At 48.8% G+C, this 14,777-nt stretch overlaps 1 protein-coding gene across 2 annotated transcripts in view; it reads right to left on the bottom strand.

The window, feature by feature from the left end:
* Window positions 1-14,777, bottom strand: part of PSAP (prosaposin) — a 314,987-nt gene that overhangs the window by 160,621 nt on the left and 139,589 nt on the right. For both annotated transcript variants that reach the window (XM_069610721.1, XM_069610722.1), the window contains exon 7: window positions 5,895-5,951. In XM_069610721.1, coding sequence (XP_069466822.1) covers window positions 5,895-5,951 — 57 coding nt within the window. The remainder of the gene's footprint in view (window positions 1-5,894; window positions 5,952-14,777) is intronic.

The following is a 14,777-nucleotide window of genomic DNA, read 5'->3' as shown; positions in this document are numbered from 1 at the left end:
CCAAAGTAAGCCACCTGGACACCCATCTGCAGCAAGCATATAGCCAGGGAGAGGGACACGAGCATGTGTCGTAGCAAGCCATAATGGCCAAGAAGTTGGCAGCCTTGACAGTTGTAGCCCCCACCGTAAGCACCTTGGTTAGTGAGAACTTTCAGTTTAGTGTTAAATTCCTCCCACCTTAGACTTTTACCTATGTATTTTCTGTTACTTTTGGTTGTGGAGTCTGACTCCATAAGCATCTTTTACATTGTGTCACATAGCAACTTCAGTGCAGTGCCACAAGGAAGTCTCAGATTTCCCAAAGATTCAACTACCTTCTCTGGGATAAATTACTGTTTCCAAGAGCAGTGATATTGACTTTACTTATATGTGAAACTTTCTAGACCCAGTACACACCATCTTACAATACGGTGCTGGAGGGGTTACTTAGTATTCCTTTGTCTAGTTTCTCATGTTACAATTATGTTACCCTTTCCATGATGGACTGATGGCAGTGGTTTACTTTTAACTACTTTGGTGTGCTTTTACTGCGGGCTGCATTTACAGATGCAGTAAAGCACCAGAGAGCCATTTGTCAAAATGGCCCCGGTCTTTGCCATTCTTTGTGGAAAGGTCCTTGAGATTTACTCGGTGTGCCAAACCCTGTTTGGTCCCTTTGTTGGTTTTGTCTTTGGCAGGATTCACAAGTGATGCCCACCTTTGGCTCCAGGGTGTCTGGTGGGGCAGAAGGCAAGTGAGGTGCCTGAAACTCTGCTTAGTCTTCTAGGAGACATGCATGCACTCCTAGGTGATTTACTAACTGTCGGGCAAGGACACCAGGCTGGAATGAATGGTAGAAACCTGCATAAAAAGGAAAGGCTTTTTGGCTTGGAAAGCAGTCGACCACTGGACAAAGTTGGTTTGCCCATTGAAGCCCTGCTGCTGCGCTGAAGCTCCAAACTCACGTCTACTAGAGAAGCCCTGCAAGGAAGACTTCTCCCTTGAGCTGGTGGGACCAATCAACTCCAACGTGAACTTGCTTGACATCCTCGTGGAGCTAGCTGTACTTCCACTGCAGTTGCTGCTGGAACTGAAGAGCCAGGGAGAGGATGTTTGTGCGTGTTGCTTTTAAGTTGGCCAAGAGCTCCAGGAAGGACTGACAGAGCCTGAGCCACAACAGAGCGCTGGATTCCAGATGCAAGGAAAGCCCATCAGACAAGTCTGCGGTGTTGCCATTTGCAACGACGCGAGGAACTGAAAACGCAAAGTGCCACTGAATAGAAGTTGGTCCTTTTTGGTCGCTGGCTGTCCCGTTGCAGTAGTCATCCAGACATCCTCCCTCTTGTCCCCATGCCTGAGGCCCAGGAACACAGGATCTGCACAAGAACAGAAGCCAGCCAAAGCCTTTTAGTTCCAACCAAAGGTACTGTACAGTCTAAGAGAACTTACCTCTCGTGCAACCTCACTTGTTCTCAGGTGAGACCTGTCATGGTTGCTTCTGTACAGTTGCCAACAGCTTCTTCACCTGACACCTCAGCTTGTGGACCTGCTTTGATTTCTTTTTACAAAGACTTAGAACACATTTTGCAAGACTCACCTACCTGCAAGAATTACTTCAGCTCACTGAGACTTGTCCAATTGACTTTGGCCTGGCTCCCTGAATTGTTGGTCTTCCTTCCAGGAAGGGGTTACCTTGCTTTGCATTGGGGTTACCAAATGTGCTTACCTGGTTCAGAATATTTGTGATCTCTTGTTTTGTTCGAATAACCTTTTTCTTTGACTACAAGTATTTCTCTAAATGCAAACTGTGATAAATAGCTAGGACACTGGACATTAAGTCACTGGAGGGTTTGAAGTGGGAGCCATTCCAAATGGGTACTTGGTGATTTAGACAAATTAAGAGGGTATTTGTGTGTTATTATATTGCCCCTTCTGAAGAAAGCTTACTCACTGTTTAATAATGGTTTAATCAAGAAACCTGGTGTACAAATGTATTTGAATACTAGTCACTGAATCTGCAACTCCCCTACAGCTCACATTGACCCCACGAGAGAAGCCTGGCTGCTCAACACGCTACCAACCAGTGCAGTACAGACTTCCAAAGGTTGGAATCCTATTGCCAGGAGGTCAGGGTTGTTATAAGCACCCAAAGGGTACTGCATACAATCTTGCCCAACAACCTTCTTGCCAAAAGAATCCCGCTTATGGCCCTCATTGTCAGGGGGAGTCGTACACTTGTGCCGAGCCGACTACACGCCTTTCGACAAGCCACTCCCAACAAGACGTGGGTTGCGACATTCGGCACTTGGGTGAAATCTCGGCACTTTAAACGTTCTCCAAGTGGCCTTTGACCACAGGTTCAGCAAACAGATGGCGCATCGTGTTCAGACCTTGCCACACATCGAAGGCTGTCTTCTGTGGCCCCCATATTGGACCGTCTCTTCCCCATTTGATCAAAGTCCTTTTGCTCCTCTGCCAGAGTTAAACCCAAACTCTTGACAAGCCTTTGCCTGCCATCATGGTGTGAAAGGCGCCCACATCATCCGGCGGGTCTGCATCCAAGGTATCCACCCACCTGGACGACAGTCACATGGAACACTATCAGGATCCAACAGCTCCACTTCTGGGTGGCCCCAGGGAGGGGTGAAACCTGCCAGAGACTGCACCGGTGGCCGAACCATAGGAGACTTCTGCGGGAGGCCCTGGCAAGGGGCACCCACACCATCTTCTGTCACGGCACAATCCGCACATCCTGCTCCACAGGGCTTGGGGTACCAGGAGTCATGCAACCAACAATAGTGACTTCAGCGTTTTCAGCACCTGCATCGACAGCAAAGAGCGCAGATTCACCAACGATACTGTGGCAGGGCAGCACCTAGGCAGCCTGACGGATCTGCAGCCAGCAGAGCCGTACACAAGTTACAGCATGGGGTCTTGCTAAAGAATCGCCAACAGGAACAGTGGCCCAAAGCCGGCCAGACAATGGCACCTCCGATGTCAACAGACCACCTTCAGGCCCCAGCAGAGCAAAGGCCTTCAATAGCTTTCCACTTGCCACAGTGGTCGTCAAAGTATCCAGTCCTGTCGACGGCGGTGCCGCCATCACAATGGTTGAAGTAAGGCAGCATAACCACCGTCGACGGAGGTTCTCTTGTAGATGAACCGGTCGGCGAATGAACCAAGGCCGCCCCTGGCCTGACTTCTCTGGTGAAGTGGACTGCTTGGACGTGGAGCTGGATTGATGCTTGGAAGACTCCTGGCCTGAAGAATGGTGCCAGTCCTTCGAAGACAAGCACATTGTCAACAAGTAGGATGCTCATGACTGACTTAGTTGCCAAGGATTTGTGCGACCCGCTGACTTGTACAACCTGGCACTCTCTTCCCTCGACCTCGGCCCTTCGTGCCTTGTCCTGAGAGCGGCCTCCGACCCTCTACTCTGAAGAACCAACCTGGTTCCAGGTGACTCACCGCCTTTACCCACATCCAATGCATGCCGTGTGCTGCTTCTTAGACGGGGCTCCGCGAAGATCACCCTCGGGTGCAAAGACACCTTCTCTGCCGCAGTAGAAGACTTGCCCCCACGGGCCAAACCAACTTCCGAACCCAGATAAGTACCCTCATTCAACCAGCATATCAACTGCCGGTTGCAGTCCCTTAGCGTTTTCTGGGAGAATCCTTGACAAACCACAGTTGTCCACAGAATGATTGGGATACAGGCAATACAGACTGCATCCCCATCCCTTTGTAGATGTTGAGGCCGCAGTTTACACAGCCGAAATAATGATTTCTTCGGGCCAACTGAGGACATGGGCCTAAAATACACAGAACAGCAAAGGCACATAAAACAGCAAGAGCTATCTTTCCTCGAGAGAAAACATGAGGTGATCGCAACAGTTGACTTCTGAAGGGAAGCCGCGGGACGGAGCCATTTATACTAGATGCTAGTCAAAGTTTGTATGCAGTATCCTCTGGGAACACTACCAACTATGACTACAGGTATAGGCAACCCAACCTTTGTTATAAGCTTGTACTACAGTTTCCAAAAGCTTTAGGCCAGCTTACAAGCAATGCACACAATCTGGTGTGTCTCCCTGGATCTACAGTTTCCTGCAGCAACTGAGGAAATTCAACCAGCCCGGAGATGGGTGTCCAGGTGGCTTACTTGGGAGTTGATTGGTCCAAAAAAGAGAGAAGTTGTGCAGGGCTTCTATGTCGATGCTGAACTTGGTGATTCGGACCTGCAGCAGGGCTTCACCGGGCAAACTAAGTCCAGGAGTTGCAGCAGCTGTCCTCTTCAAGCTCTTCTTCGGTTCCTTTGTCCAGTGGTTGACTGCCTTCCAAACCAAGTGACTCACCTTTTATTCAGTTCTCTCCCATTCATTCCAGCCTAGCTGCCACACACCCAGTAGGGTGGCTGTCCGTGCCGGACAGTCACCCAGCCAATCACCACAGAGTGCATTTAGGTCTCCTAGGAGACCAAGCACAGGGAGTTCCGGGCACCTCCCTTACTTCCTGCCTACCCCAGACACTCTGGTTTCACTCCAGAAGCCCACCAAGGGCAAAAAAGAAGAAGACGGGACCCCTTTTACAAAAAGGGGTCTCAGGCGCCATCTTGAGAAACTGCTCCTGCAATTTTGCAGTCGGGGTAAATCGTAAAACCACTGCCACCAGCCATTCTGAGGGGATGGGGTAACATTTGACTGTTACATGAGTAACTAGACATAGGGGGATACCAAGTAACTATTTAAGATGGCGTGTGCTGGGTCTAGACATGTACAGGGCTAAGTGAAGTCAATTTCACTCCACTAGTCTGGGAAACAGTAGTTGATCCCAGAGAAGAGGAGGTATTTAAACCTTGGGAAATCTGAAAGACTTCCACGAGTCACTACACTGAAGGTGCAGTGTGACAATTGCAAAAGATGCATATGGAGTTGGATAGACTCCATAACCAAAAAGAAACAAACCTCAAATTTGAGAGTGGAAAAAAGGGTCTCTCCAGGTTAAAAATCCAGCAAAGTTGCTGGGGGTCTCTACAGTAGAGTGAATTAGCACCTTTTTGAGAATACTCAAAACACAAGACGTCCTATTGGTGCAGCCTAAAGCACCCAAAAAGACATCGCTAGGTGTCGAAGTTTTCCATAGGAAAACGCTATATTCAAGTTACTGAGGATTTCCCAGCCTGACGGGAAATATTCACAGCATGTGAATCCATGAAAGATCCAATGCTGGAGAAAATGCATTGTACAATGATAGAAAAACCACAAGTGATAAGTTACTAAAAGTAGTAACAAAGTAACAAAACTAAGGGATATAGTGTTTCCCAGTACCTACAGCCTGAAGGAAATGTCAGTTTCCCAATACCAGATTAGCAAAAGCCGGTGTAGTGCAGTTTAAGGCTTCACTGAAAAACAGTGAAGATACAAAAATAAACGGTTTGGCAGACCATAGAAATGGAAGGAAAGGTGCAGTAAAGAGGAGTCTTTCCCCAACAGGTATATCCTTGGAAAAGGTGGGTTCACTGGCCTCAGGGGACCATCAGAAATTCCTGCACGTTTGGCTCCCGTTTCACAAATGGGTAAAGGACAGCACCATTATCACAGGCCGTTATGGCGTTTATCCATATTGAAAGGGGTCCCTCATATTTGGGTATGACAGACCATTGCACACTCAGATTTTGGCAGTGCGAATGCCACAAAGGTCAATTATTGGTGTTATTCATGCCAAGGTTTAGTCAAGTTCATTTAATCGGATAGAAATAAACAGTTTTGAAATGTGTAAACTCCAGAAATTGTTTGCAAATTCTATATGACTGTCACGATGCATATGTACAATGTGTCAAAGTACGATTTTCTGCTCTTTGCATGGAGATTTACCAATAAAGAGTTTAACAGAAAGCCTGCTCTGCATACACTTACCATTTGAATCAGCATTTGAACAACAACATCAGAGTACTCCGAGATCATGTTCTTGCACTGAAACAAAAAATTATAGATTAACACAACCCGTCTACCAAATATTCTGTATGATAGCCACCTGTGTAGTCATGTAGCAGTGGTTACAACTTTAATACCCTTTCGCACAACTAATCGCAAGTTAGTCCAGGTACAAGCAGCCCAAGTACAAAACTTAATGTCTCATTTAAGCTTCTGTTCACAGGAAAAGCAAGGGATCTTTTTGAAATGCAGGATTTAAGACAATTTAAACATTTGTAATATATTTTTCATGCTGGCATGATCTGTGAGTAAACATAGGGAAATACATCATGTAACTGGCACGGCATGAGGCACAACATGAACTCAGCAAGGTAGCTTCGGTTTACACAGTGGTGCATAGTTCTATATTTTAGCTTATTTGGGTGCTAAACACAGGCAATTTAATAGGGTGTGCCAGGAAGTACATATTTTTATTGAAGTACATGCAAAATGCACTGCCGATCGTTCATGTCAAAATTACTGGTCGACTGGATTGCCACAATACTGGTCGACTGGATTGCCGAACTCTGGCCTGGGGACAGTTTAAGAGGCCACCAGTGTTCTAGTGAACAGGGAGCCACTTCTGGGAGGTAAACCAATCAAGATGGCATGGAGAGAGGCCAAGGCTAAATCTCAGAGGTGAATGGGATCCACAACAAGTCCACACAGAACCAACAATGACAAAAATATTTAGTTTAGGCCCAAGAAAAATTACTAATGGCAAGTACTATAATATTTAGTTATTGTAGTTGGTGCAAAACCCTAACTTGTTGTATGGGATCCTGTGGCAAATGTGTCCCGCTAGTTTAGGAGTTGGGGAGACAATTAGGAGACGGGTCCTGTGGATGTGAAGATCTAGTGAAAACAGTTCCTAGCTTTTGGCAACAAGTTGTAAACTTCAAGGATGGGGATTTGGGGGCAAGTATTGCAACTAAAACATGAATATGGTTTCTTGGCTGGTCAGAGGGTTTCGCAGCTTTGGTTTGGGTCATTGATGCCCAGGAGCAGAGGGTGCAAGAAGAGTTTGTTGTGGCTGAAACATCCAACCAACAATGAGAACTACCGCTACAACATTCAGGGCACTCAACCAGGTGCAGGAAAGGAGGTTATATGGACGGCCACCAGGCATCACAATTGTCAGTTGAAGAAAGCCTCCTTGCTCAGGACCAGTTGAAAGCAGGGAGCTGAAATGTCATAGGAGTAACTGGTCACAAGGTTGAAGGGAGTAGTTTACCTGTAACTCCATTTCTCCAGCGTGGTATCTTTGATGGATTCACATGCTGTGAATCGATTACATAGCAGTACCCATCATGCATGGTGGAGTGTAAATGCAAACCAATATAGGAACAGAATCACATACATGAGACAAAGAAACCCATCCAGTGATTAAGTTCAAATACCCCGAAGCTGTGGGGCTTACCTTATTGAAACAGGTGTTGCAGGACCGCAAGTCCCACCTGCACATCCTCACCATGCTGCTGCTCCAGACAGTAATGTCGAGTAAAGTAAGTGGCACTGCCCAGAGGCTGACTGGCAAATGTCCACCAGTGGAATCACCGAGCATAATGCCACTGACAAAGTTGTAGACTTCGTTGTGTGCCCTCGATTCTTCTCCAAAGGCTTCCCAGCTTTAAAGTGGCAGAATGAGATAGCAGATTACACCCAACAAGAAAGTCCTTGCTTGGAGATTGCCAGTCCCTTGACGGACGGTCCATAAGCCACAAACGGCCGTTTAGAAAGTCTGAACTCTTGAGTACGATTCAAATTAACGCTCTCTTGACATCCAGCAAATGCAAAGCCCGCTCTGCAGGCGTGGAGGCTTACGCAAAGAACGAGGGCAACACAATGTGGTTGGCACTTTTGGGATAAAGTGCGGATTAGTAGCCAACACCACCTGGTCCTTGAAGAACCTCAAGTATGGATGGTCACAACCAAAGCTTGCAACTAAGACATCCTTCTGGTCGAAGTAATGGCCACCAGAAAAGCCACCCTACAAGACAAACTGCCGTTTGAACGACTGTCAACACCTTTGCAGTCTCATCAGACCTGACAGAACCACATTAAGGCTCCACACTGGCGGAAACTTTGGAGGAAAAATCCAAAACAACCCCTTCAAGAAATGCTTGATGAGACCATCACTAAACAGAGGCGCCGCATGCCGAAACCAAGTAAATCTAGAAATTGCTGCCAAGTGTACCTTTATGGAGGAGAAGACTGAACATTTCACTGGAGCAATTTCTGCACTACTTGTTCACAAAGGGTCCACGCCAAACTGGCCCTTACACCACACAAAACCTTTCCCATTTACATGCATAGGAGACATTTGTGGACAGGACGGAGCTCTTGCCGCCTCCAAAATGTGGCAACAGTCAAAAGAAAACTTTAGCAGGCCAAACTCAGAGAAGTCAGGCGCCAAGCAGTCAGGCTGAGCGATCCCGATCGTGGTGCCAGAAAGCGCAAGTGTCCTGAAGACAGAAGGTCCAGCGTCAATTCCAACCGAATTGGCTCCGCAACAGACGAAGGAGATCCGAGAACCACGCCTGCTTGGCCCAGAATGGAGCCACCAGAATCACACGGCATGGGCATCTCCGAATCCACTAGAGGGTCCGTCGAATGACCAGAAACAGGAAATGCATAAGCGAACCGGTCTGTCCACGGGAACGCATCCCCAGAGACTCGGGGTGAGCCCACCTGCTGGCAAACTCCTTGCACTGCTTGTCCTCCCTCGTGAAGAGATCCAACGGAGGATGGCCCCATTTCTGGAAGATCATGGACACCTGTTGCTGCTTCAGCTGCCATTTGTGGAGCTGGCCTACCTCCCTGCTGAGCACATCTGCCTGCACATTCAACACTCCCGGCAGATGAAACACCACAATGCCAATGTCATGCAACAGAGCCCAATGCCGTTCTTGTGCTTTCTACAGCACCCCGATGCCCTCTGAACCCCCCCCCCCCCCGTTTCCTGAGATAAAACATTGTGGTGGTATGGTCCTTCAACACCCACACCACCATACTGCGTATGCACGGTACAAACGATTTCAGGGCCCAATGTACCGCTCTCAGAGCGCATTGATGTGGAACCGCAACACCAGAGACCACAGGCCATGGACCTGCGAGCCCTCCCCATCCTGTCTGGAGAGGCATCTGTTACAATTGTAAAGTGGAACTCCGGGTCCAGCAACGGCATGCCCCGAACCAGATGGTCTGTTTACGGCCACCATCGATGAGCTTCCACCAGACCGCCAATCACCTTATCGGACCACGATCCACGACACAGCCCACCAGTCGGCGAGGAACTCCTGCACAGACCTCATGAAGAGAACAGTTTCACCAGCAGAATGCAGGACACCATGGCCCCCAGCAGTGACTTGTAGGTCCGGACAGACATCCTTGTAACAATCTTCCACTCTGCTGCTCTTTGCCAGAGCTTCAGGACCCTCTCACCTGAGGGCCTCAAGACCTAGCCGAGTCTGAAACTCTGCCCCAAGAAAAACCAAGTGCTTGGAAAGCGATAGAAAGGACTTCTCGAAGTTGACGGCAAAGCAGAGTCATTGCAACAGCTGCATGGTAACACCGAGACTTTCCTGTGCCTCTGCCGGCGATGAACTGCATACCAGCCAGTCGCCCAGGTATGGGTAGACGCGATGACCTTCCCGTCTGAGCCACGCTGCCAAACATTTTGTAAACGTCCTATGAGACCACTTTAAACCGAACGGGAGGAACTGGTAATGATCTGCTACAGAAATTTACGGTGCAGTTGACACATGGGAATGACTTCCTGAAGTGTGTGCATCAGGCATTGCAGAGTCTTGTTCAATGCCCGAAGATCCAGAATGGGTCGCCACTTGCCGTTGGGTTTCTTCACCACAAAGTAATGGGAATAAACCCTTTGGCCTTTCTTGGCCACCGGAACAAATTCTATAGCCCCTTTCTGTAGCATCAGTACAACCTCCGGCCGTAGGATTTGAAGGTGAGGTTGCATGGTATACACTGGAGGAATGGGAACTGGGACACTTGAACTCCAGTGAATGGCCCAGACGCACCGTGTCCAACACCCAACGGTCTGATGTAATCTTGTACCACTTGCAGTGCTACCCTGCCCCCCCAGCAGAGTTCCCGGATGACAGTCATTGCTGTGGTTTAGCTCGTCTCCCCTTGGAGGAAGATGCCTGCCCACCTTTTCCTGGACGCCTGAAAGTCTGACTCTTCTGCGTCGACCTCTATACCCCTGGAAGGAGTAACCGACCGAAGACCTGGTCTCTGGAGGAAATAAACCAGGCATTTCCTGACACCCCACGAAAGGGATGAAAGGGGCAAAAGGAGCACCTAATCTGCAAAGCTCCCAACGATATAGCAGTCCGAGTCCTCCTTCAAACCCTGGAGGCCCTCAATTTTCTCAAACATGTCCAGAACCTTACAATGCACCTCCGGGTGAAAGTCTGCGCACTTAAGCTAGGCTGGTTGACGCAGCAAAACACTGCTGTTAATCTGTTTAAAACCAGAGACTGCCAAGTCTACAGCAATTTTAATAAGATGAATGATGCCTCCCCCCCTTCGCGTACCATCTGCATGGCAGCTTTATGGTGTTCCTCAGGCAAATGTTCCAAAAGAGGCGCTAGCTGATGCCACATCTCACGATCATAGCAAGCCATGATCAACAAATTGGCTGCTTTCACCGTCGTCGCCCCAACAGTCAAAACCTTTTCCCCCGAAAGCATCCTGTCTACTGGCGTCATTGTTGGGAGGGGGTAACACATTTGTGCTGACTCCCGGCCTTATGGCTAGCTGCCGCCACCAACTCAGGTGTGGGCTGTGAAACTAAGCACGAGTCGGGGCCTTAAACTTCTTTTCCAGCCTCCCTTTGACAGCCGGTCCGAGAAGGGGCGTCGCATCATGCGCAGGCCCTCCTGCCACATGTGGTCCAGGATAGGCACTGCGAACACAGCGGTCTCTTGCCCATGTGGTCAAACAGGAAGCACTCCTTCCGCTCCTCAGGAGACAACCCAATTTCCACACATGCCTTCACCATCATGGCGTGGAACACCCAAACATCATTGGGAGGAGACGTGCCAGACTACGAGGCATATCCACCTCAACATCTAAATCCCATGCCGGATCCCTTGACGGTGCTGAAGAGCCAGTAGACACGGTCTCCCTAGGCACACTGTCGGCCTCATGAGTCCAGCAGCTCACCTCTTCAGGATGGTAGTGTGGACGATCTTCACTCACTGGCAGAGGCGCCAACACTTGCAGCATCGACAATAGGCCCCACCGGAGACACATTCAGGAGTTGTTAGGCAGAATCCTGTGCAGTTCCGTTGGGGAACACTGCAAATAGATTAAGACTACAGGAGTAAGCAGTAAACTCAATTGGTAGCAGTCTGCACCACCCAGATTTAACCGGTAGCTGTGGCTGAGCAGTCAGACCTCTCAAGAAGAGTAGGGCAGTATGTAGAGTATACACAATAGGGGCAAAAGCACAGTACAGCAAACAAACACTGACCAGAGCTTTGTATAAAAAGTATAAAATTATAAAAGACTTTATGGCATATACTAGCACTCTCAATCAAAAGCAAGTTAAAACACAGTCAGGCAACGTATACACACCTCCCTTAAGGATTAACAAGTCTAGGTCAAAACACCACTATTTGTAAAAACAGATGGCACTCCAATAATTCAGTTAAAGGGAGAGAAAAAGACAGCATAGAAATAAAACAGTTCCCAACTATTAAGAGTTCAGAGCAAGGGGGAGAAAGACAGGTTATACTGTAGAGCCAAAGTTCATAGGTCAGGCCCACTTTAAATGGAGCAAAGTGAAATATGCCCAGGATCACATGGTTTAAAGTGCACTGAAAGTCTTTGCAGAGTGTTCAAAAGAGGTTGGGGCGATTCAAAAGATAGACGGCCTGGAGCCAACCCAGTTTAGAAGGCAAAGATTTAAGGGTCACCTTTAGCAATCTGTAGAAAGGGAGGCCAGGTAGGACACTTCAACCACTGCCAGGAACTGCCCCCGCTGGAGCTTCCCTTCTCTTGAAGATCTCGTCGAGGAAACGTGGAGTCGTTGCATTGCACAGGGATGAACCCAGCCGTAGAGTTCCCAATGGTGCGGTCCTTTTATTCGCGGTCAAAAGTGGTGAGCTTGGCTATCCGGCCACCGGGGTGCTTGGCACAGGAGATTCGACCAAGAGACGTCTTTGGAAGGCGAAAAGGGCGAACTGGTTGATCCCACCAGCTCAGGGGAAGAAGACTCGTCCAACAGAAGATCTGTCGGGAAAGTGGTGAGGTGGCTGCAGCAGGGCTTCACTGGTGCGGTCGTCGTTGCAGATGGCTCAGCGTCTTCCCTCTTCGGATTCTTCAGGTCCTGTGGCGAAATTCCAGTCCCAAAGGCCCTGCTTTTATGCAGAAAAACCCCCATTCATCAGCCTAGCTGTCAATCACACATGCTAAGTGGTGAGCCGGGCAGCTCACCACTGGGCCAATCAGAGTAGAGTGCGACTTGGGTTGCTAAGGCAATGCAGTCCAGGGTGCCAATTCCCCCTCCCCCTTCCTGTGGAACCCAGACAGAGTGGCACCATTTGGAGTGCTTCTTTGGCGGAGCACGCCAAAAAGTGGAACAAAGGGCTCAACCTTGGTCAGAGTTAGAGACGGACACAAACGCCATTTTAGAATAGAGGTCTGGCAAAAAGATCCAACCGGAGAGTTAAATAAACCTGCGGTATCTTTAACATTGCACCAAAAAGTGGTGCGTTTAAAATCAATGGGAAAATCCCATAGAGAATATTCTGGTGGAATATTTCGCATGGTAACCACTGTCACCAGCCAGAAACTCAAGGGATTGGGGAGAACGGGGGGAGAACGGGACAGTGCCCCCTTGAAAACAGACCCAGGGGCAATCGAATTACCCCTTACCAGTACTTCCACAATATGTTTTGTTCTGTTCACAATTTTTGACTAGTAAAGCCAATGGTGCCTTTACATGCCCTGGGAGACAGTAGTCAGTCCCAGGGTATGGAGTCTATGTTTGGGGGTCACTGACACCCATGTGGTACTGCAATGAGGGTCCTGTGTACCACACATACAGAAAAACAGATACCTTATGGAGTAAAAAGAAACGCCCATAAGCACATAAATCAAGCCTAAGAGTGGGAGTAAAAGTCTAACTTAGCAGGAGAAAAAAAAACAAACCCCAAAAATCCAGCAAAGCTGCTGGGGGACTCACTAGGTTTGGGAAATTAGCCATAAGAGAATTCTCCCTAACACTAGGCAACCTGGAATCCAGCTGGCCCAACAAGGATTGCAGCATGGACAGCACCTGGCGCAACATCGCCTGCGGATTCACCAGCGGTTAACTGGACGGACCAGCCCCAGCCCCCACACCCATCAACAATGGACCAAAACTGCAGGCCCAGGGCCAACGGACCCAACACCGGCTCCCGTTCGTCCTCCACCTCCGATGACACAAAGCATCAGTCTCTTGTAGAAGAGTGTCAGGCAGAAGCGAAAGCAGAAGACTGCCACTCACTCGGCAGCAAGCTGTCCGTATCCATCCTCGATGAGAACATTGTGTCTTTATCTCCGGTCGTCGCCGGAGACGACAGTCGACAACCGCATCAGAGCTGGAAGAGAAACAGATTTTCCAGGTGATCGATCCTGCCGGGCCCCACTGGACCAGTGTTTAGACAACTCCCTGCTAGAGGACGACCTGTGATGGTCCCCTGAAGAGGAGTAGAGTCCTTCTTGGCCTTCACCTGCAACGTTGACTTCTCAGGCCTACCTCTAGACCCTAGGGACTGGTCAGACCGACCATGCTTTGACGACAACACCCCCTTTGACAAGTGTTTACTCGAAGAGGAGCGACCACTCTTCCTGACCTCCCCCCCCAGGGGCAGGCCGAGACTTCTTAGCCGGAGGTTCAGCTGATGCCGCCCAGCAATGACCTGCCGCGTGAACAGGCCTTTCAGATGCCAGGCTACAAATCGACCCCTCCTCCGAGGCAGGGTAGGGTAGGTACCCTAATTCAACCAACACACCAACCACTGATTGCGGTCCTTAAAAGCCTTCTGCGAAAACCCTTTACAGATCTCGCAACAATCGTCCGAGTGATGTAGGCCCATCCCCCCTCATACACCTTCAGCCCGCAAGTCGCACAGGGACTTCATTCCTGAAGACATTGCAAAATCCAATAGCACAAACAACGAGCACGAGGTGATCAACATTTGAGACGGATGAATCTGAAGGGAAGCCACAGGAGCAGGGCTATTTATACCCTACGTCTTATTGGTGGTGGCTAAAGCACCCAAAAAGGACATTGATAGGACATTGATAGGACACTGAAGTGTCAAAGTCTTCCATAGGAAAATGCCAAGTTAAAATGACAGGTTCTAAGCCCGACAGGCAATATTCACAGCCATGTGAATCCATGAAAGATCCAATGCTGGAGAAGTTACTTACCTGTAACTATTCTTCTCCAGTATGGGTCTGGCATAGATTGACAGGTTCATGAATATTCCCAGTCAGGCTGGGAATCCTCAGTAAATGAAAAACTGCATTTCTCCTCTAAGCCAATAACTCCTGAGTCATACTGCCCCCATCCAATGGCAGCCCTCTCCATAAGCTCCACCCATGAGGCCATCTTCAGATTTAGTTAAGCGGACATATAAAGCAAGAAGGGTCAGGGGAAGGCAGGAGGGTCTGCATGTGACTCCATACCATACCCCTGCTAGATAACACTAGTTACAGCTAAGTAACTTGTTCCTTCTCCAGCATGTGGTTTGACATGGTTTCACATGCTCATGAATAACGATTACACAGCAATACATACACAAC

The sequence above is a fragment of the Ambystoma mexicanum genome, chromosome 8, assembly GCF_040938575.1.
Source record: "Ambystoma mexicanum isolate Mex_15411 chromosome 8, UKY_AmexF1_1, whole genome shotgun sequence".
Lineage (NCBI taxonomy): Eukaryota > Metazoa > Chordata > Amphibia > Caudata > Ambystomatidae > Ambystoma > Ambystoma mexicanum.
Note: the sequence above shows the minus strand (reverse complement) of the source record. Positions and strands in the feature narration are given on the sequence as shown.